The 23,104-nt window shown below is 48.5% G+C and overlaps 1 protein-coding gene across 1 annotated transcript in view; it reads right to left on the bottom strand.

Moving 5' to 3' along the window:
- Window positions 1-862: 862 nt before the first annotated feature.
- The window catches only part of GAB2 (GRB2 associated binding protein 2), a 186,300-nt gene continuing 164,058 nt past the window's right edge, over window positions 863-23,104 (bottom strand). Inside the window, exons 4-10 of the mRNA XM_032852972.1 lie at window positions 8,606-9,198; window positions 7,260-7,354; window positions 5,896-6,160; window positions 4,574-4,664; window positions 4,238-4,337; window positions 2,363-2,488; window positions 863-1,693 (exon numbers count right to left, since the gene is read on the bottom strand). Of these exons, the coding sequence (XP_032708863.1) occupies window positions 1,550-1,693; window positions 2,363-2,488; window positions 4,238-4,337; window positions 4,574-4,664; window positions 5,896-6,160; window positions 7,260-7,354; window positions 8,606-9,198 (1,414 nt within the window). The 3' untranslated portion in view covers window positions 863-1,549. The remainder of the gene's footprint in view (window positions 1,694-2,362; window positions 2,489-4,237; window positions 4,338-4,573; window positions 4,665-5,895; window positions 6,161-7,259; window positions 7,355-8,605; window positions 9,199-23,104) is intronic.

Here is a 23,104-nt window from a genome sequence, read left to right as displayed (position 1 = left end):
CTCCCCTACCCCCACCTCAAGTGCACAAATTCTCGAACTCCCAGAACCTGGCTCCGGCAGCCATTCATCAGTGCCCGCTGAGTTGAGCTGAACTGCTAGGAGAGGGGCTACCGTGCAGAAAACCCTCCTGGCCGGAGTGGGGCTTCTGAGACCGTGGCCAGGTGTATGCTCGCGGGAACCCAAAGGTGAGCAGTAGCCACCTCCGTCAGCCATGGTGGGAAGTTATTTTTTTCTGTAGGAATGAGGTCTGTTCATCCCAGGGTGGGATGAGACCTCTGCAACCCTGGAAGATTTGGGCAAGAACCATCTACAAAAGATTCAGATCTGTCCTTCCCACCTTAGGACAAAATACCTGGTGGGGGAGGACACCGCTCATGCGGGGCCTTTAAGCCACAGGAGCAGAGGTCTGGCCTCTCCCATCCCAGGGACCAGGTCTGAATCCAACATGGCTCAGGGAAGCCCCAGCCCTCCCCGACATCCTCTTGGCCCCACACTCCCCTGCAATGCTTTCCCCATGACCCTCACACTCACTGCTCTGGCCTACAGCCCCAGGCATTGCCCTGGCTTTCCACCCCACCCCCACCCCCTGCCCCCGCTGCACTGTCCACCTCCTGCCTCTCAGCACATCAGTTATCTGCCCTCCCCCCACCACCTGTCCTATAGAGGCACGTTTGCTGCTCCCTCCCCACTACAGCGGCCAGCCCCTCAGGCCCTGCAGTACCTACTGACTGCCCCACACTCCCTCTCCACCCTGCACTGCCTGCAGCACCCCGCACCTTCCCAGCCCCTCCTGTACGCCCACGGAGGGGGGCCTGGGTGCACCAGTGGTCTAGGGGCCCTGGTCACCCCCTGCCCATCCTCCTGTTTTCCCTCCCTTGTGTCCTCCTCCCTCTGCCTCTCCCAACCCACTCCAGCTACACACGGGCAGGGTTCCTGTCCTTATCACCTGCCTTTTGCATCCAGGACCTCCTTCCTGTGTGCCTCAAGACCACTGCTAACCTTCCTTCTCAACTTCATCTTTTGGGGGCCTTGCCTGTCCTCTACCAAGACAAGGATGAAGTCCATGTCCACTTTGCTCTGCTGGTCCTGGGCTCCCTGGGTCAGCAAGACAATGTGGCATCTTCTGGGACTGAAGGAGAGGTAGCCCAGTAGCTGGAGGGCTTGAGGGCTAGGACCGGAAGTGAGGTGTGGGATCTGGCTCAGAGCCCCAGCCCCTCCCAAAGCCTAGTAGGTGTTCAGGTCTAAAGGACAGGAAGAGGCTGAAGGATGCTTTTTGGCAATAGCTCTAACTAAGATGGGTAGAGGCATGGCCATTACTGGTAAAAATCAAAGGGGGGCCCCGAGTGGGCAGAGGAAGTGCCTTGATCAGGCCCTCTCCTCTTAGGAGAGGGGTTCAGAGTCCCTGACATCAAGTGCTTTGAAGGCCAGAGTGGCAGGAGGGGGCACTGGGAGAGGAGAGATTGTGTGAGTTGGGGGGTGGGGGTAGAGGAGAGGAGCCAGCACTGGAGATGCTGCCTCCTGGCCCCTCCCCAGGTGCGGTGGCCCCGCATCACAGTTTGGCGCCCTTGGAAGGCTCCGAGGACTGCCGCACATCTGTCCACTCCTGCATGGTGCTCTGCAGGGCCTGGGTCTTCTCCTTGTCCACTTGAACGTAGTCCACCTTCTCATCGGAAGTGACAGATGACGTGGATGGCTGAGGACAGAATGGGGAGGTGGCTGTGAGTTTTCCGGATGGTGGGGAACAGGGGTGGAGGGCCTCTTTCTGAGCTGCCTCAAGGGGAGAGGAGATGGGCGTCAGGATCCTGTATTCTGTTTTTGAAAGGGGCCTTTACAGCCCACCCTGTATCTCTCCTGGACTGCAACAGCCCTGGTCAGCACTCCTGGTTTCCCAGCCCCAAGGGGACCCCGGCCTTCAGCTCTGCCTCCACTCACCTCCCTATGAAGGAATTTGCCAGGTGCAAACAAGCACCCACCAGAGGGGAGCACTGGCAGCCAGCCCGCTGTCTGGACTGGGCAGCTGAGTGTGCTTCCTGGGGCAGCTTTCTGGGGCCCGGGATTCTCTGCTGCAGGTCCCTGTACCAAAGGCAATGGACGCACCTCGCCAGTTCTCAGAAGCTCAAGACCAGGACCCAGCATCCTTGCGGCTTGGCTCTGTCACTCACTCCCTTTGTAACCCTGAGCGGATCGCGGCTCCTGGCCTGCATCCATTTGCTCACCGGCACAAGGGGGATGGACTGGCTGAGAAGTTTGGACAGAACTCAAGCCCCTGTGCTTTCAGAGGTGGTGTGCAGGCCCTCTAAGACCCAGACTAAAGGAAAAGCAGTCAGGCAGCACAAGGCCGAGGGCTAGGCTGTGGCGGTACCTTGCGGTGGGGGCTGGGGGAACTCGGCTGGAAGTCCAGGGCCAGATAATCAACGCTGCCTGTGCTCTTCTTCGGGGCAGGACTGTTGGTGCCACTGGGAATGGGAGATGCAGACACTGGATTTTGCTATTACAAAGGAGAGAAAAACCATTCATAAGTGTAGAAAGCAGACGAAGCCACCACCTGGAAAAACCCACACCTCTGGGCATGGAGTGCGTGCTCAGAGCCCTGTGCTGGGCCACGGGCTGCTTATGTCCTCATCTAAACCCTCATAAGGATCCTGGGATGTAGCTATTCTTACTATGCTTGTTTAAAACAAAGATAAAACTACGGTTCAGAGAAGTGGCCTGACTTGCCTGTCCCCAGCAGGTCTGTGTCTAGTCCCCAAACTAGTGGAGATGTTACTTTACATGGCAAAGAGACTCTGTACATGCGGTTAAATTAAGGATTATCAGACGGAGATCATCCTGGACCACCCCGCTGGGCCCAGTGTAACCACAGGGGTCCTTTTAAGTGAAGGGGAAAGGCAGGAGCACCCGAATCGGAGAAGCTGAGGCTGGAGGGATAGGGTTGCTGACTAGAGACCACCAACCAAGGCACACAGGCAGCCTCTAGAAGCTGAAGAAGGCAAGGATCAGATTCTCCCTTGGAGCCTCTAGAAAGGACACAGCTCTGCTAACCCCTTGGTTTTAGTCCTGTAAGACCCATTTTGGGTTTTTGACCTCCCGAACAGTAAGAGAATAAATTTGTGTCATTTCAACCTGGAAAAAAAAAAGTTGCCTGTGCTTGTCCAGCTGGCGAGTGGGGCTGGGAACCAGGTCTGTCGTCAGGCTCCCAGACCCACTTGAGTCCCGCTGTACCGTGCTGCCATCCTCCTGGGGCGGCTGGCCCAGTTTCCTCCACTGGCTCCCTGACCGACCCTGTGTTTGCCTGCTGGTCCCCAACATGGGGCACCCCTCCTTTACGCCCTGGAGGTTGGAAAGCAGGTGGCACCACACCTGCTTCTCCGAATCTCCCCTCCCTGGCCTCGAACAGGGCAGTGCCCCCGAAGCAGCTGGCTCCCAATGGCCCTGGCTCCTGCCCCTCCAGGATCCAAGCAGGGTGGTCTTCTCCCCAGGCTCCTGCACCAGCTCTGCAAGGGGGGACATTCTTGGCTCCTCTCTCCGTCCAGGCACTAGACCAACGTCTAGAAGTGTCCTGAAGTCTTATTCTAATGAGAATGGCAACAGTCCTGTGTTCTATTTCTTGGCTGCTGACTGTTGCTCCAGTATGGATGTAGCAGCTACAGAAGCTGGGCAGCTACTCCCTGTTCAATGAAAACGTCAGGGAGGCAAGTTCTCACGTGCGGACAGTGTTTATCCCTCTGTCATGGCCTTCGCCACTGCGCATCATGGTAACGCATGTCCAGGCTACTCTAGTCATTCTCTGTAGGCTCCCAGGGACAGTTCTGAGGCACTGGTCTCATCACTTGGCCTTTTAAACCTTCTGTGGCTCCCTGTGACCCACAGGGAAAGCCCAGGCTTCCCAAGACTGCATTCGGGGTCATTCATAAGCTGCAGCCAGCCCAATCTCCAGCTGTAGCCATAGTTAACCACTCTCCTCCTCCTCTGTGGTCCCCCACCCCGCGTCTCTTGCCTACATGGCTGCCTCCCTTCTCCCTGTGTGTGCCCACAGCACTGCCTCTCCACCCATGTCAGAGTTGTGAGAGGGAGGCCTTCTAGGCCCTTTAAGAGTGCAGCCTCCTGGACGGCAGGGATCGTGTCCTCCTTGCCTCTGATGACGACCCTGCTATGCTCGACACACTTGTACACAGCAAAGTAGTCCCATCCCACAGGGGACCCGCAGACTCACTCCTGAGGAGTGCAGAGGACTCACCATAGGGACGTAGTTCTCTTCGCTGTCCCCGGAGTCTGTGCTGGTGATGCTCTGGGTGGAGATGGGGCGGCAGTACTGGGAGGAACTGTTGAAGGTGTGGCTGTGGTGGAGAGAAGGCCGTGACCTTGGGAAGCTTTCAGTCCTCACCCTCAGACTCCGCCCTCAGAACTCCCCACTCCAGGTGCAATGACCACCCCCCCAATTCCCATCACAGAGCCAGAAACCAAGTCCCAGAGACCGCTCGGCTACCGGCGGCGTGAGCATCAGGCTGCAGCTCTCCTGACTCAGCCTTCACAACCCTGTCCCAGGCTCCGGCTTCCCCAGACGGACACTCACATGGCCCTAGACCAAGACTTGGTGATGGGTGACTTGAAGGGGAGCTCATCGATGACAGTGTTGTTTCTCAGGTCAAGTGGTGTTGGCTTTACTGGAGCAGGAACAAAGTCAAACGATCAGCCACTGAAGACAATGCCACACAGACATGCATGTCCACATAACACACAAGTCTATTTACAAATGCTTTCATACTCCCGCTTTTACACAGGGAAACTGAGGCTCAGCAGGCTCTGTGATCTTTGCCTATATTGCTAGGCCCCTAAGTCGTATCTTAAGATTCTGAATATTTTCTTTGCAAGCATATTCTGTAGTGATCACATTTTTAGAATCCAAAATGGAGACACTGCGTCTGACAACAGACTGTTCTCCCCAGATCTGTGGTTGTATATAAAAACAAGAGATGGTAACAGAGATGGAGAAAGTCACTGTGACCATTCCCTGCCACTCGTGGTTCAGGGCCGCGGAGCCGGCAGGGGAGGAAGGTGAATGCATGAGGCCCTAAAGGCTTCACTTCAAATGCTAAGATCTGAATTCTCCGTTGACCAGATCACCTGCAGGTGGCGGGTATCCTGCCTGGTCATCCTACTTCTCCCTTTGAATTCCTGCTACTCATCCCCGGCCAGCAGACTAAGGGAACAGCAGGCTGGGAACTCGAACCACAGTGGGCACGGGTCTAGCTTTCCCGAACACCAGCCGCCTACAGACTCAGTGTCCTAGATGCTTTCCTCTGAAGCGCACCACTATCCCCATTTCACAGGTAAGAAAACTGAAGCTCAGGAGAGTGAAAGGATTTACCCAAAGTCGCACCCTAGGAAGTTGAATGAGGATTCCAGCCCACAGGCAGCCAGTCTGCAGGCTCACGCCTTTCTAGCACAGTGTATCCCGTAACAGCCCGCTCTGCCAGTTCTAATAATCAGCCTGTGTCCTCCAAAGGCAGTTTATACTTTACAAGGCACTTTGAGACATTATCTGTGCTGCTCAGTGCTCTTCGGGGCAAGTGTTCATCGTTCTCAGATGAGAAACAAGGCTCAGGCACACAGAACAACTGGCATCTAATCCCGGTAGCAGAGCTGGAAACCGTGTCTCGTCCTTCTGGTGCCTGCACCCCTGCCCATCAAGGCTACCCTGGTGGCCAGTCCCTAGGCTGCTGGGCCATTGGAATGAACTTGAGGGTTTGTGTATGTGAGAGCTGGGGGGTGGTTTAGGTCCCAGAGGCTAATGCTTCTGGCAAGGAAAGTTCACTCATCACCCAATTCCTAAATGAATCCAGAGAGCTCCTGGACCCTGTCCAGAGATGGGACGGGGGGAAAGAGAAGACTCACCTTTCCGGTCAGGTTTGAGGTTACGGTTGACAGGGGGTGGCTGGATCTCACTCCCTCGGCTGGGGCCCCGGTGCATAGAAAGGGCTGCTGAGGGGTAGCCAAGCGCCTCAAAGTGGTGGGGTCCCGGGCTCATGGGAATGTAGACACTCTGGGAGTTATCGCCTGCTCGCTCCGTGGCCAGCAGGGTGGAGGACCCTGGATTCATGGGCACGTAGTTGTCCTCTGAATTGCTGCTCTCTGACCGGCCCACGGCGGTTTTCCCGGGCTGGGAGCGGGGAGTGAAGAAACAGAGCGGTAACTAGTGAGAAGAAACAGGAAGGGAGGGAGAATCCGTATGCAAGGTGAGGAGAATTATGATTAAGTTGGCTGCCTCAGGAAGCTGATAGGCAGGCCCTGGGAAAACCAAGCAGGAAAGCACAGTCAGAGGCAGAAAGAAATGTCTGTGGGTCCCTTCTAGTTTCCACGATCCCCTGAGACCCACTTGGAATGTATAACAATCCTCTAGTATAAAACAGCCCTCGTGGCCGGGTGCACAAGGCTTTGTGGGGGCCTGCCCAGGCTGAGGGTGGCACAGGCCATGGACTGTATGGATTTGTTATAGGACCTGCCCTTCATCTCAGGTCCAGAATCTCCATTAGCGGGCTTGCATCTGAAGCCCGAGCAGGGCCAGGAGCCCGGAGAAACCTGGGTCCTAGCCAGGAGCCCAGAGAAACCTGGGCCAGTGTGCTCCCCCGGGCCAGCTCTCAGGGTGACCGCCAGCAGCAGTCGGAGCTGCCACCAAGTTATACAGTGCAGTCACCTGGCTTCGACTCCTGCCCTGTCTGTCCACACAGACGAGCTGCTTCTGCTTCGGTTATCCAATTTTCATCATTTCAGTGGGCGTGACGCCAGGCCCCTCATTGGCTTGGAGAGCTGCAGTCAGCCCCCTGCAGGGGGCAGCCTGGGATCCTGCACTCAGACCCTAATTCTGCCACAAAGACTGCCTCTGAGCACCCTGCCGCCCCCGCCCTCCCACTCCCCAACCCACTCCCCATGCTGCAGCCCCTCTCCTGGGTAGTGCCTCAGGGAGGAGCCTGCTGCCTCAGGTTCCCCATCCCAGAGCCTGGGGCTTCTGCATTCTAGACCCGTCCTACTGACCTGGAGGGCGAGCCTTGTGATCTAGGTTCCTAAGTACACTCACTCCTTCCACACCAGATACCTGTATTTTCTGAAAACCCAACCCAGGCATCTGGGCAGAGACAAGAAAGCAGTCAGGGACCTAAGAGGGAGATGCCAGCACTCCTGTGAGCTGTACTTTTTGTTCCCTGGGGTATGACTTTACCCCACCAGGGTGGCTTGAGGAACCCTGGCTAACCCCCACTCACCAGGAAAGAACTGACCGCATCACTCATGGACTCAGCAGACCGGCCTGCACTCTCGCCACCACGCTGCGGATACTCGTAGGACTCACAGGAAGAAGCTAGAGAGAGGAAAGGAGACCCATGTGCTAATACTTCCCCAGACCCTTGGCAGTGCTGCTCCGGGTCTCACTGATACACCAGCAGATACCACTCTCAAACCCAAGTGATAAGTTATTCCGTCCCATCATTCCTCAGTTCAAACATTCCTCCCCGGCTTCTAGATCCAGCTCCAGTGTTGACACCTAGAGAGGATCCCTCCTTAACGACTCCTTCCCTCAGCTACACCCCTCTCCTCCACCCCCTACGGCATTCAACTCCTGTCCCGCTCATCCCCGCCATCACTTCTGTGAGAATTATAGGAATAATGATGCTGGACTAATTTATAGATGTTGGTTTTATTTCTCCAACTGGATGTGAGCTCTCTGAAGGGTAGGGACATGTTTTCTGTGTGTCAGTATCATTTCAATTCCAAAGCACAAGGTGATTGATCAGGTAGTCGATGGACTGAAAGAGGACTGAGCCAAGACTCAGAAGCCCAGGTCTGAGTCCCATCTCTGTCCCCGATGGATGCTGCAACCCTGAATACGTCTCCTGACTACCACAGGCCTCATGTGAGATAGGGACACTGAGGCTTTCTCCGACCACACGCTCAGGGTCACTCCGTGACTTAGACAAACAGGATGGACAGAAGCAGGCTTTGCAAGCTATGTGGCATGATCAAAATGAAAGGAATTAATATTACTGTACTTTTTTGTCAAACAGAGGACACTTATTCAGGGTTGGAATATGCTCAGGGGAAATTAGTGACACTGAAATTTATACACTTAGAGAGAAGTCCAGACTTTCCCCAAAGAGGTTCATATGTGGCTTAGAAAATATTCAGTAGCTCAAAATTTGTGTTAATAGTCCACACAGGTTTGGCTGTGTCCTCTATATTTATTCGAACTGGTCCTCTATATTTATTTTTTTCCATCTTTGATTTATATTGAATCAAATACTGTGATTTGGACTTCCAAACCCATAATAAGTTGTGTTGTGGTTAACCAAAACTGGTCTAGCGACCTGAGGAGAAGAGTAACTGCTCAGGCAGGGTCAGCTACACTCCTGCATGGCAGGCATCTGCCGATAGCCTCCGGGGCCGGAGGACCAGCCAGGAAGGGGTTTGGGTACAAGGTCCCTGAACCTGTGAGTATCCGTGCCCCGGGTGGGCCTTACGTCTCCTCAGCAGGGATAACCAAGGACTGGAAAATTACTGAGACCTCCCAAGCCACCTCCCTTCCCCCAGGGTCGCGGCTGGGGTTTTTACCAACCTCGATGCAGTCGGCTGTTGTCCATGGCCGGGAGTGTGTTGCGCCTGGGGATGGTGGCCGCGGCAGAGATGGATCTGCTGCTTTCGCTGATTGGGGGTCTCTGCTGAGGGCTGCCCCATCGAGGTGTTTCTGCCTGGCTTGGCTTGGGAGGCCGGGGCGGGGGAGCGATGGCCGAGTCCCCGGGAGTGGCCACTGCCATGGCATTATGGTTCTTGTCCAGCGTGAACGTCCTAGGGATCTGGTAGGCTGACAGTGGGGTGGCTGGCACGTCCATATTGTCCACGAGGAGGTCCCCGAACTCCCGACACAGGGTGTTGCTGGGCGTCTTGAAGGTGTATACGTCCTCGTTATCGGTCTCAGAGCCTGTGAGGCTGCCCTTGGTGTGGCCGTGGGAGGCGAGGCTCCGGGGGAGGTCGTAGGTACTGTCTCTGAACTCCGTATTGTGCCGGCTTGGCTTGGGGAGGCTATAGAAACCGTGGACTTGACCACTGACCCCGTTGACACAGTGTCCATTGCCCTGGGCAAGCTTCTGTACGGCTGTGTCGCTCCTCATGAGAAATGAGGCCCTCGTGCCCTGAGAGAAGCTGGCACTCCTAAAGGAGAGAAAAGGGAGGGACGGGGCAGGTTAGAGGAGCCAGGACTGCCCACCCCGGAGGCAAGCTGGCATGTTCAGAGCCGGAGCTGACCGTTTGGTGCACAGAACCAGGCCGAGGGACTGACAGGCCCGAGGCGTATCATGGTTTACCAGCTGTGTGCCTTGGTATGAGGCACGTTCCCTTTCTGAGCTCTGGTTAATGCATTTGCAAAAATCGTGACTAAAAACACACGTGGAAGGTTGTTCAGATGTTAGACTCCAGTAGATAGATCTAATACTCAGACATACGATCGATGTTACCTTTATTCACCCCCCAAGATGGCTGAGGTTAGCAGATATCCCTCTTACCCCTCACCCTTCCAAATAAACACGGCAGTGATACCACCTGCCTGTTCACATGGAAGGTGAAGGCTATGAGACGATGGAAAGAACCCTTAAACTGGTGTCACATGTTAGCAAACAGGCCGTTTTACCCAAGTCTCTGTCTTCCCATAGTAAAACAAGTCTGCTAATGGCTGTGGAAGTTGTTAGTTATAAAGAACTGTTCAAATACAAGCTATCAATTTATTTTCTAACAGGTATTATGGTCTGTTGAAAGGCATTCAGGAGGGAAATGGCTCTTTCCAGAAGACTAAAATTTTATAGGAAAAATGGTTTCCTATTTGGGAACTACATTATAGATAGAAAAAGTGTTGAGGATTACAGTTTTAAAATGTAGGTTTTTGGGAAATAAGGCAAGGCTGAATGGTAAAAAAGACCCAGGAGAGTGAAAGGATTTGTGTGAGCTCCATTACTGCCACGATCTCTGTGAGTCTCACTTGGCCCCCATCCGAAGGCATGGCCTGGATGGTCTCAGAGGCTCTCCAGGTTTCATCTGGCTCTGAAGCTCCAGGAGCCACTGGCCTTGTGAACGTGGTTTTCAGGCCGGGTTCTGTGTCATGTGGAGGTGGGTGCTGGGGGAAAGTGGAAGGTGAGGTTCTGAGCAACTAGGGATCCGGGTATGCTCTACACCCTCTCATGTTATGATTCCTCCTAGGATTTCATACAATCATTGTTCTAGGACAGTCCTTTAGAACAGTGATTCTCAGCCTTCTGGAAGCTCTAAGTTTCTTCAAGAATCTGATTCAAGGTTCTTGGCACTTTCTACCAGCATGAGGCAAATCTTGCATACATACAAATTTGCACGCTATAGCTGGGGCGGGTGAGGCACTCAGAGCCCTCTGAGGCCAATCTGCTGGAAGCTTTGCTCTCTGCGAGCTCTTTAAGCTCCTGGGGAGCTTGTTATTTATGGATGTGGCCACCAGATGGTGATAGAAAATAGGGCTCAGTACTTTAGAAAGAGGAGAAACAGGTGTCTAGGCCAGGCTCTCTTGTAAACTGGCGTCCTTGACCATTGGGGAGTTCCATTTCACTCCCCAAACTTTCAGTGGCCCTCCTCTCTAGGCCTCTGTGTTCCTTCTCTTTCTCTTTTCCATTTCACACACACAGCCAAGCCCAACGCCACAGACTTGGATCATGGAACATCTAGCCCTTAGATAATGGAGTGCTTGGAACAAAGGATGCGGGAGCCAATGGTAGCTATAAGACTGAGATCTGTTCATTTAACAAATGTTTACTGATGTCCTATTTCCCATGTGGGCTGGGCACAATGGATACACATATGCCTCTTACCCTGAGGGACATAGAGGTGGGAGGAGGGGACATGCATAGAAATCCTACCAACCAAGTGGGTGAGTACCCAGCTCTGGACAGTCATACGGACAACCCCCCACCCCCTGGTGGTGATGCTACAGAATGTCAGGGAGCCTTCTGCAAAGATCATACCTTTGAGTGAGTCTTGAAATTAGTCAGGCAAAAGGTAAGAGGAGGAGAAAGGTGTTCTAGTGAGAGGCACAAGGAACTAGAACAGCCTAGCAAGGGAAAGAAGTGCAAGCTGCTCGGGCTGCAGCAAGTGTGTTTGGAGGCAGGGCTGCGGTGACAGTGCAGGGACCAGGCTGGAGCTGCTGGGAACAGGGGAGCCCCTGGAAGGTTTTAAGGCAGGGTGGGGAGAACATCACAGGTGTCCTGGAGTAACCTTAAACACTGTTCCATGCTTCACATAATTTTATTCGAACCTTAACCTGATTCAGGAATGAACTCCTCTTCTTCCTGGCTCTCCCATCTTGGGAATGCACCAGTCACTCAAGCCAGAAACCCAGGAGTTACCCGCCCCTCCAACTAGAATTTTTCACTCAAGAACCCTATCTGCCCTACTGAATCCACCCCAGTTCATGTCCTCCTGGTTTTCCTTCCACATAATGAAAGGGCTGGTAGCTAGTCTCCCTACCATCTGCCAGGACCTCTCAGACCCCCTCCACGTCCTCCAGACATTTACTTTCCTGACTTGCCAGCTTACACATTTCCAACACTGTGCCAGTGCCTTTAGGACTAAGTTGTATTCCAGCTCTAATTCACCTCTCCAATCTTCTTCTCTCTGTTCCCCTTTACTCTTGGATCCACTCAGTCCAACTTCCCTTGTTCCCTGTGGGCCCCGGGCAGTTAAGCCTTTGGGCATGGATGTGTCGTTCATGCTGTTTCAAAGGCTTCTTACTGCAAGAAGCCTTTGACTTCTTACTGGCAAGCTCCTACCCCTATTTATCCTTCAAATTTGGCACAAATGGAAAAACATTTTTTAAAAAGATTTTACTTGAGAGAGAGAGAATGAGAATGAGTGGGGGGGGCAGAGGGAGAAGCAGACTCCCTGCTGAGAAGGGAGCCTGACATGGGGCTTGATCCCAGGACCCTGAGATGGGGAACTGAGATGCAGGCAGAGAACTGACTGAGCCACCCAGGCTCCCTGGCCCAACTTTCTAAAGCTGTTTCTGACCATCCTCTAACTCCAGGCATAATCACTCACTCGCTCAACTCTGCTGGGAGCAGGTAGCAAGTGTTATCTGTTATGGACCACTAGTGCGGGTCTCCTCCACCAGACCGCCATTTCCTCCGGGAAGGGAACTGTATCTTAGCTCTGTTCTCTCCTTTGCACCCAGACTACTGCTGTCCCATGGAGAATGATGAATAAAGGCTTGTCGAATGGACGAGGAAGTTAACGTTTAAATAAATGAATACATGAAGAAGTGTTGGTGCCACCATCTCATTTCCTGAGCTTGGCCAACACCCCGGTCAGTGGGCTGAAGCCCTTCCCCTTCAGAACCCACCAGCTCCCCTTGCGCGGGGCATCCCTGCTCTGGAGCTCCAGGGCTACTCACTCAGCCCTGGATGTGTCCTACCCGGTCTCCACTCCAGCCCTGGGCCTGGCTTATTCGCCTTCCCCAGAATGCTTCTTTGAGGCAGAATTTCATACAAAGTGCCACAAAAGGCCTTTTGGCTCTACAGAAGGGTGCCAGGCCTCCTCCTCCTCCTCTCCAGTTCAGTTACTTCTTCCCCCTGCCGCTGTGCACACGGGGCGTCCCGCGGGACCCCCGCCAGCCTGGTGCTGGCCCAGCGGCTCGGGGTGGGCCCCTGGTGCCAATGCACAGGAAGGGGTGGGCCACCGCTTCAAGGACCAGGTGAGAGGAGTTACACGAGGGAAACACGCTTGTGGGAAGCTGCGCACCCGGATGGACAGATGGACGGCAACAGAACGGCCCCGCGCCAGCCCCCGGCTAGCCCCGCGGACTCTGCTCAAAGCCATTGCTATGGTGTGCCCCCTCTTTCGGCAGATCCTGAGGGGGTACTGTGAGTTTACTACTGTCATGTAAACTCTCTGTGAGGCCTCCATCACCCTGAGGTCCTGAGCTGCTTTCCTGGGACAAACACTGGGAAGCGATGGATTTCTAGAGGCTTCCTTGCAGGGCTGTGGGCTGACAGGGGCCTCCTGGAGGGAGCACGGTACTGGTTCGGGCACGTGCCCCACAAGGCCATTCTGAGTCCCCCTCACAGTTCTGAGGATCGCTGTGACCCTCGCCTACCACACCAGAAAAACCGCGAATGGTTGAGCTGTGCAGGGAGATACCGGAACACGTGTGTGGGGGAGCTCGCTGGCGGCAGAGGCAGGGCTGAGAGATCCTCTCAGATCAGCCCGCAGCTCCCGCCTCTGTTCCCACGCCCCGCTGCTGCCGAGGGGCGAGTCCGTCACCTCCACTGCCCCTCCAGGCTTCACACCCGCTCCCCTATCTTTTAGCAATGGTCTCCTAGTTTTCCTCACCACTTAATTTTGCAACAGTTCTTTGGCATTTTTCCATAAAATTTCACATACCACGGGACACCACGATTTCACTGTTTTCCATCCTACTCCTAGCACCTTCACGATTAGGAGCCCAGTCTCACTTTTAATAGGTATGTTCCCATTCAAAGAAAGCGAGTGCACACATGGTCATAAGTAAATTCACCACCACTTCGTTCTGTAACTGTCACTGGGGAGTTGAAGAGGTCATGTGGACCCTCCTTCTGCATTTAACTCATCCCACATGGATCCTTCCCACGAGGGAAGACAACTCATAAAATGCTGTCTCACAATCTCTAAGAGGTGAGGAGATCTTGGCACCTCAAACCCTTCTGGCAGCGAGTTCAAGCCAGCCTTTTCACTGCAGTTACAGAGCAAAGTTATAGAGATGAAACAATGGAAACGAAAAGTCGTATATTCTCTGCTTTTGGTCAGTCAAAGCCACCAGGTGAAAGAGTCAGAGGTCTTAATTAGAAATGATTAATCAAAGGTAAGTTCTCCACCACCACTTCTCATTTTACTTTTCACCCTTGATGAATACTGTGGCAGGGTCTGTGATGCATTCGGTCTGGAATCCCATCACTTCAAACTTCTACATCCCCCACCTCTCCACCCTTCCCCAGAATCATGGCTTTCTGAGGCTTGTGCCTCACCACACTGTATCACCTGCTACAGAAGGAAGAGCCTCTTGGAAATAGGAAGAGAGAAGGTCTAGAATCTGAAATGAGGCCTTGAAGGCTGGAGGGCAAAAATAAATCCAGGGAAGACAGACAAAACAGAACAAAATCCACTTGTCTTGATGGTGTCAGTTCAAAACTAACCTCCTCAGTGATAGTTACTACTTTTGTTAAAAAAGATTTTATTAATTTATTTGACAGAGAGAGACAGTGAGAGAGGGAACCCAAGCAGGGGGAGTGGGAGAGGGAGAAGCAGACTTCCCACTGAGCAGGGAGCCCGACACCGGGCTCAAGACCAGGACACCGGGATCATAACCTGTGCTGAAGGCACATCCAGGTGCCGCAGTAAGTTACTACTTTGAGGAGTCACTTATTTTTGCTCAGTGGAAGAGCTAGATTTTGAGAACTGAAGTCATTTTAGCGAATGCACATCTGGTACTTGAAGAAAGAATAATGGCTAAAACTGTAGTAAAAGATACATAATTCGTAAGGTATTTAATTTATTGTACAGGATGTCAGGTTCCCCCATAAATGAAAGAAGGAATAGAAAAAGGCTGGTTATGATTAGCCTCAGTAGATACTCTTTCGCTGTAGTAATCCAAACAGACATACTTTGTCTCTGTTAGGCAGAGATGAATGAGCTGGTTCTCTCTCCCAAGTCCCCACTCGGAAGGAACCCTTTGAGGGGCACCTGGCTGGCTCAGTCAGTGGAGCACTGACTGATCAAGCAACTCTTGATCTCAGGGTTGTGAGTTCGAGTCCCACATGCTGGGTGTGGAGATTACTTAAAATTAAAAAAAAAAAAAAAGTAACCCTATGAGGTTATTCCAGAGATCAAATGATGTAACTAATGTGAGTGCACTTTGTAAACTGTAAAGCATTATTTCTTTTTTCGAGAGCACCTAGTATGTAATGTGAATGTCAGAAGCAGGACAGCAGTACATCTGTCAACATTCGGCATTGACGGTCTTTTTTCTTTTACCCACTCCCGTGGACATGAAGCAAAACTGCTTGGAGGAAAAAAAAAAGAAACAAAAACTGCTTGGAGGTTTTAACTGACTTTTCCCTGGCAACTCAGCATCTTTTCCTCTGCCATTTCTGTATCTTTTTTTAGTGAAGCGTCTATTCAAATCTTTTGCCCATTAAAAAAAAAAATGAGTTGTCTTAAGTTGTAATAATGCTTTATATTTCCTAGAAATAAATCCTTTGTCAGATATATTTGTTTTGAGTATTTTTTCATATTTTGTGCCTTGGCGTTTTGTGGGGTCTTTTGAAGAAGAAAAGTTTTAATTTTGATTCAACTACTTCATCAATTTATTTATTTTTTTAGGATTCCCCTTTTTGTATCCTATGATGAAATCTTTGCTTATCTCAAGAATACAGAGATATTTTCTTCTGGAAATTTCATACTATCAGATTTTACATTTAGGTCTTTGATGCATTTAACTTTTGAGTAGTATGGTATCAATGAGGTTTTATTTATTTATTTTTTAAATTCCTATATGGACCTCCAGCTGTTCCAGCACCGTTTGTTGAAGACTTTCATTTCCCTGTTGGCACCTTTGTCAACATGTATGTGCGCACACTAGCACACACACACACACACACACACACAGAGTTCACTCTTCTGTTCTAGGAACTCTATATTTGTACATTTTCATCAATATAACACGGTCTTGAAGAAGACAAAGATTTGTTTGTTTTGCAAGTCTTGAAATCAGGTAGTATAAATCCTCTAACTTTGTTAAGTTCTTTTAAAAATCATTTTGGTTACTCTAAGTTGTTTGGAATTTCCTATCAACTTTAAAGTTAGTTTATCAATTTCTATGAAAACCTTCACTGGGATTTTTCCTTGGACTGCACTGGGGCCATAGATCAGTTTGGGAAGAGGAGCCAATTAATAACACTGGGTCTTCCAATTCACAACTATAGTGTATCACTCTCCTATTTAGTTTTTTAATTTCCCTCAGCAGTGTTTGATTTCAGTGATGAGGCCTTGCATATCTTTTTCATCCCTAAGTAGTCCATGATTTTTGGTACCATTATATAAGAAAGTTTTTAAAAATTTCATTTTCCAAGTGTTTGCTGCTAGTATGTACAAATTATTTGGTACCTAATAATTCTTTACCTGTGACCTTGCTAAACTCACTTCTTCATTCTGGTAGTTGTTTTCTAGATTCTTTAGAATTTTTATATAAACAATGAAGTTCCCTACAAACAGAGACATTGTTACATCTTCCTTTCTCATCTTTGTGCCTTTTACACTTTTGTCTCCTTATTAGACAGGCTAGAATCTCTAGATTCTAATCTCTGTTTAATAAGGAGAGGCTGTTCAATTCTGAACAGAAGTGGTAAGAGCAGGTATTCTGTCCTTAACCCCAGTATTATGAGAATATGCTTAATATTTCTCTGTTAGGTAAGATATTAGCTGTAGGTTATCCTTAGAAATCTCCTATTAATTTGAAGAAGTTCTCCTCTCCAGTTTGTTAAGAACATTTTTACGAAGAGGCATTGAGTTTTGATAAATGCTTTATCTGCATCTACTAAGGTGATGATTATATTATTTTTCTCCTTATTCTCTCTCCTTTTTTAAAGAGAGAGATAGGGGGAGAGACAGAGAGAGAGAGAAAGAGAGAGAGAGAGAGAGAGAAGGGGGAGGGGCAGAGAGAGAGGGAGAAAGAGAATCTAAAGTCGCTCCATGCGTATCACAGAGCCCGACCCCGGGCTTGATCTCACAATCCTGAGATCATGACCTTCTCTGAATTCAAGAGAAGGATGCTTGACTGATTGAGCCACCCAGGCACCCCTCCCCTTACTCTCTTGATGTAATGAATCACACTGGTTGGCTTCTTAATGTAAAATCAACCTTGCATTCCTGGGATGAACTCTACTTTATCATGAACTATTATCCCTAATGATGTATATACACACGTATATTCCCTAATACATTTAAATTATCCCTAATACATACACATACACAAACACAAACACATTAAATATATATTTTTAAGTTGGATTTGATTACTTTTTTTTTTTTTGGTAAAAGAAAGGATTTCTGCATCTATATCCACAGGGAATGTTGCCTTCCGATTTTCTTTCCTCTAATCTTTTTCAGGTTTTGGTAGTAGAGTTATTCTGGTCTCAAAAAAAAAAAAAAAAAAAAAAAGATTTGTAAAAGGACTCTCTCATGTTTCCTGAAAGAATATGGGTAATATTTGTGTTGCCCCATCTGATAGAATTCACCAGTAAAACCACCCAGGTCTGGTTTTCTAGGTATTTACCCAAGAGAAATGAAGCAAATGTCTGCACCAAGATTTGTTAGTGACTGTTTATGTACAAATGCATTTTAATTTTTAGTAACTGAAAGTGGAAACCCAAGTGCCCATCAAACACAGGAATGGGCAAATAAATTGTGATATAAAGGTGCACTGAATTACTTCTTAGCAATAAAAAGGAACAACTAATGATACATGTAAAGACATGGATGAGTCCCAAAAGCATTATGTTGCATGAAAAAAATAAGGAAAAATAGTAAACACCGTATGATTCCACTCAAGTAAAATTCTAGAAGATGATAACTAATGTAGTGACAGAAATATCCTCAGTGTTCCCTGAGGAATGAGGTAGAGGGAAGCATGGATTACCAAGGGGCACAAGGAAACTTTATATGTATTGATACGGACTGTATTTCAATTACCCCTCAAAAATTGGGGGAAAAAAAGGTAAGTAAAAGTGCGGGGTGGGGGATGCTAGAACTGAAAATTCAATTAAAAAATCATCCAAAATGAGCACAGAGAGGAAATAATATTTTTAAAACTGAGTACTATCAGTGTCGTATGGGTCAGTCTCAAGCAGTCTCACGTGAAGAACAGAAGGAAAGCAGAGATGGAATGGGGCAGGAAAAAACTTGAAGAAGAAATACTGGTAGAAATTCTGCTGTACTGGATCAAAAAGAATAATAAATAGAATCAGAAAGTGAAAAATACACCTAGGAATATCATATCATAGTCCAACTGCTGAAAAACAAAGTCAGCAAATAGAAGTCCAAACAGTCAAAATAATTCTGCAAACAAAGAACAAAGTGAAAGGTCTCATACTTCCTGGTTTCAAAACACATTATCACAAAGCTAAAGTAATTAAACGCGTGGTATTGACACAAAGATAGACACAGAGGCCAATGGAATAGAATATAGAGCCCAGAAATAACCTTGAACTAATGATTTTCAGCACAGATGCTCAGCCCATTCGATGGGGAAATGACAATCCTTTCAACAAATGGTACTGGGAAAACTGGATATCCATGGGCACAAAAATGAAATTAGATCCTTACATCATATATAAAAAATTAACAAAAAACAGATCACAGACCTAAACATAAGTTAAAACTATAAACTCTGAGAAGAAAACACAGGAGGAAATCTTCTTGACAGTGAGTTTGGGAAATAAATAAATAAATAAATAAATAAGTTTATTTATTTATATGACACCAAAAGCACACACAACAAAAGTAAAAAGAGATACATTGGATTGCATCAAAATATAAAACTGTGCATCAGCAGAGTGAAAGGCAAACTATAAAATGGGGGAAATATTTCTAAATAATATATCTGGCAAGGTCTTAATATCCAGATTATATAAAGAACTACAACGCAACAACAACCAACCAATCAGATTTAAAAAAAAGTGGGGGGGCAGGCAGAGGCCTACATAGACATTTCTCCAAAGATACACAAATAGCCAACAAACACATGAAGAGATGCTGAACATCACTAATCATTACGGAAATGTAAATAACCCACAGTGTGGGGACCCCAGGTGGCTCAGTCAGTTAAGTGTTCAACTCCTGATTTCAGCTCAAGTCATGATCTCAGGGTTGTGAGAAGGAGCCCCGTGTCTGACTGCACTGGGTGTGGAGCCTGCTCGGGATTCTCTCTCCCCCTCTGCTCATCCCCCACTTCTAAAAAAAAAAAAAAAAAAAACCCAACCAACCAAACCACAACCAAACAAACAAAAACCAAAAAAACTCCTCCCAAACCACAGTGAGATACTACCTCATAGCCATTAGGAGAGCACTACCAAAAAATACCAAACGCTGGCCAGGATGTCGAGAAACTCACCCTCGTGCACGGTTGTAAAATGGCACAGCCACCATGAGAAACCGTACGGCAGTTTCTCAAAAGATTGAAAATAGAATGACCAGAGTACCTGGCAATTCTACTTCTGGGTATATACCCCAAATAACTGAAAGCTGACTCCTTGAAGAGTATGTGCACACCAAGTTCGCAGCGGCATTATTCACAACAACCAACAGGTGGAAACCACCAAGGTTATCTACTGATGGATGAAACAAACAGAACGTGGCATAAGCAGGCCATGAGGCAGGATTCAGCTGTAAGAAGGAAGGACGTTCTGACATGTGCTCTAACATGAATGAGCCTTACAGACAGTAACCTAAGTGAAAAAGCCACTCGTACAAAGACAAGGACTGTCTGGCTCTACTTATATGAGTTATCTAGAGAAGTCAAATTCACGCAGACGGTAGAAAGGAAGGTGTTGGGAAGTAGGGGAAGGGGGAAACGGGGAATTTTTAATGGGTGGGAGTTTCAATTTGGCAAGATGAAAAGAGTTCACAACAATGTGAAAGTACTTAACACTAACTGACCTGTACACTTAAAGATAGCTCAGAGGATAAATTTTATGTTATTTCACCACAATTTTTTTTAAAGATTTTATTTATTTATTTGACAGACAGAGACCACAAGTAGGCAGAGAGGCAGAGAGAGAGGGGGAAGCAGGCTCCCTGCCGAGCAGAGAGCCCGATGCGGGGCTCGATCCCAGGACCCTGAGATCATGACTTGAGCCAAAGGCAGAGGCTTAACCCACTGAGCCACCCAGGTGCCCCTCACCACAATTTTTTTTTTTTAAAGAGGGGAAAAAAAACATTTAGAAGAAGAAAGGTACATTACATATAAGATTCTAACAATAAAAATAATAGCTCACCTCTCAACAGAAACAACAAAGGGCAAAGGATTATAGAATGACATCCTATAAAATGCCTGAAGAAAATAAAGCCATCATTCCAGAATTTTATATCCAGCAAGATATCTCCCAAAAATGAAGGTTAGGTACACCTGGGTGGCATGGGTGGTTAAGCAACTGACTCTTGGTTTCTGCTCAGGTCGTGCTCTTGGGGTCGTGAGATCAAGTTGGGCTCTGTGCTCAGTGGGGAATCTGCTTGAGATTCTCTCTCTGTCCTTCTCCCTCTGCCCGTGTCCCCCAATGCATGTTCACTCTCTCTCAAATAAATAAATCTTAAAAAAAAATGAAGGTGAAATACAGATATTTCCAGATTAATGAAAACTGGGAAAATATGTCACAAGGGGACTCATATGGTAAAAAATGATAAGGGAGCTTGTCACACTGAAGAGGAAACCAGGTGAAAACCCCACTAGGCAATGTTTAATATTTGCTTTCAACAGTCACATAACGAACTGAGGCAGGAAAATTATGCAGATATTTACTATTTCTGCTGCTCTTCCCTCATTCCTGAAGGTTTGAGTTTCCTCTTGGTACTATTTTCCTTCAGCGTGAAGAACTTCCTTATCACTTCTTTAAATGAGATCTCTCAGAAATTCTCTTGTTTTCCTCTCATTTGGAAAGCTCTTGATTTTGTTTTCATTCCTAAAGGATAATTCTTCAGGATATAAACTTATGGGTTTTTCTTTTCTTTCTATTCATTTTTATGAAATAGTGTTATAATACAGGCTTTTACATTTACATTTAAAAATTTAAAATTGGAAGATGTTGCTTCCAACATCTAGGTTATGTTGGGGTTGGCATCTGTGCTTTCCCTTGAGAACTGGTTACATTTTGAGGATTTTTGGATTATATAGCTTTAGTATTGTGCTATTACATTGTGTAGATGCTGGGTTCTGTTATAATCCTCTGGAGAACGTCGAGGTTTCCGTTTTGCTGGCAATCACTGTGGTTAGATTCAGGCTGCAAGTCCGGTCTCTCCTCCCATGTGTGGCAGTGCACACCTCAGCTCAGCTCACAAGGCCCTTGTTACACTGGTCAGGTCTGTCCCACACGTGTGCAGTTCACAGTGAACCTGAAACTCGTGTGGTTCCAGACCCAGAAGTAGGAAATCCCTTCTCCAGCTCTCTTCACTCTGGGTACTCCACTCCCTTCCAGCTCCCAAAGGCCTCCTTTTCTGGTTCCTCGACCAAGAAAGATGGGGTTTCTATCACATTTTCAGCTGTCTGCTCTGATGTGCTGCGAAGTGAGTGGGCCCCACCTCGGGGCAATTCCACAAGATACAGAGGATTCACCTCTATATTGTTGTCGTCTCCACATCTTGCTTCCCTTTATAAGTTGCCTCACTTTATTTTTATAGAATCAAAACAATTACAGGGCAATTGTATTTTGTCCATAGTATCTACTTGTGATCAGTGGGAAGGGCAGCCTGGAGTGGGCTTCTGCCACCACGCATGGGCTGGCACTCCCCAGTGACATTTTAGAGTCTCTCTCTCCTAATTTTCACCGTCTCTTCACTATATATACAACCCCACCCTTAATACCACAGATTAAAGCAATCAACACACTTGATGTCTTTCCATGCTGTTAGCACCTTTTTTTTTTTTGGGAGAGAGAGAGAGTGAGGGAATGCAACACAAGCAGGGGAGGGACAAAGGGAGAGGGAGAGAGAATCCACACCCAGCATGGAGACCGAAGCAGGGCTCAATCTTACGATGCTGAGATCACTATCTGAGCTGAAATCAAGAGTGGGATGCTCAACCTACTGAGCCTCCTGGGTGCCCCCTCTCCTAGCTCCTTTTAAGAGTTAAATCTCTTTCAGTTTCTGCCTGCTTTGATTGCTCTTCAGTGCCTTCACACAGTTGTTTTTTTATATTGTGTCCAGAGTTTATAACTGTTATGTTTAGTATCAGGCAAACCACTCCAGTACTTCAAGAAATTATATGGTGTTTCTGGACCAAAGAAAGCTTCCTTCCCACCCTCCATTACTCAGGAATTCTGTTAATGTTGTTTGAATTTATTTTTCCCCCAAATCTCCAAGATCCTGCTCATCCTTCTCCTGCTCCCACACCCACACAAGTGAAAGCAAAGACACACAGAAAAGCACAGCTTGGTCAGGGCCCCACACTAAAGCTGCTTCCCCAACTGCATATCAGTTCTGTCTCCCCTGCTACGTTCTCTTTCTATAACACAGATCTGTTCACATGTAGTTTATGTACCTACTACATGCCCTTGGTCCTGTCTTCAAAGTTCAGTCATATATTAGTATAAATATCCATACTATGAAGCAGAGAGTTCCAAACGCTGTGTGAGAGAGAGAGAATAAAAAGCAGCTGTGGGAATTCAGAGACATGGATTTCAGGCAAGTTAACAGAGGTTTTTCCAATGAGGAGGGGGTGCAGACGGTGGGCCCCAACTGCTAATTCAAGCAGAGACATTGTCATAGCTCTTCTCTGCTGCTCTTACAGTGTCATGGGGGTGGAGGTGGTGGTAGCTGTTATGATTACATAAAGCCTTCTACTTGATGTGTGATCTGCAGATGAGCTCTGGAATTTAGCAGGAAGGCAGGATCTCAGGACCCACTGCAGGCCTACTGAATCAGAATCCGCGTGTTAACCAGATCCCCAGAGATTTCCTATGCACTTTGAGAGCGAGAGGCATTCACAGAAAGTACGCTTTCCACAGAATGATGAGTTTAAGACCTCACCTTCTCTACTCTGAGCTGGGACTCGAGAAGCTGGGGGTGCGGGGCCCGAGGAGCACAAAGGCTCCTACGTACTGAGGATGGCCTCCTGCCCCTGTGCTCAGCAGGAAGCCTTAGAAAGGGTTATTTCCAGTCTGCAGATCAGGAAACAGAAACTCAAAGAGTAAGTGGCCCAAGATCACAAAGAAAGTGGCAGGACCTGAATTTGGAGCCGTATCTGATAGACTCCAAGGCCTGTAAACAATTTTAGTCACGAGTGTGGGCAGGCACGTTGGCCGGGAGG

This window comes from Lontra canadensis, unplaced genomic scaffold (genome assembly GCF_010015895.1).
Source record: "Lontra canadensis isolate GAN:19392208 unplaced genomic scaffold, GSC_riverotter_1.0 scaffold7, whole genome shotgun sequence".
NCBI lineage: Eukaryota > Metazoa > Chordata > Mammalia > Carnivora > Mustelidae > Lontra > Lontra canadensis.
The sequence above is the reverse complement of the archived record's forward strand: the minus strand, read 5'-3'. Positions and strand labels throughout refer to the sequence as shown.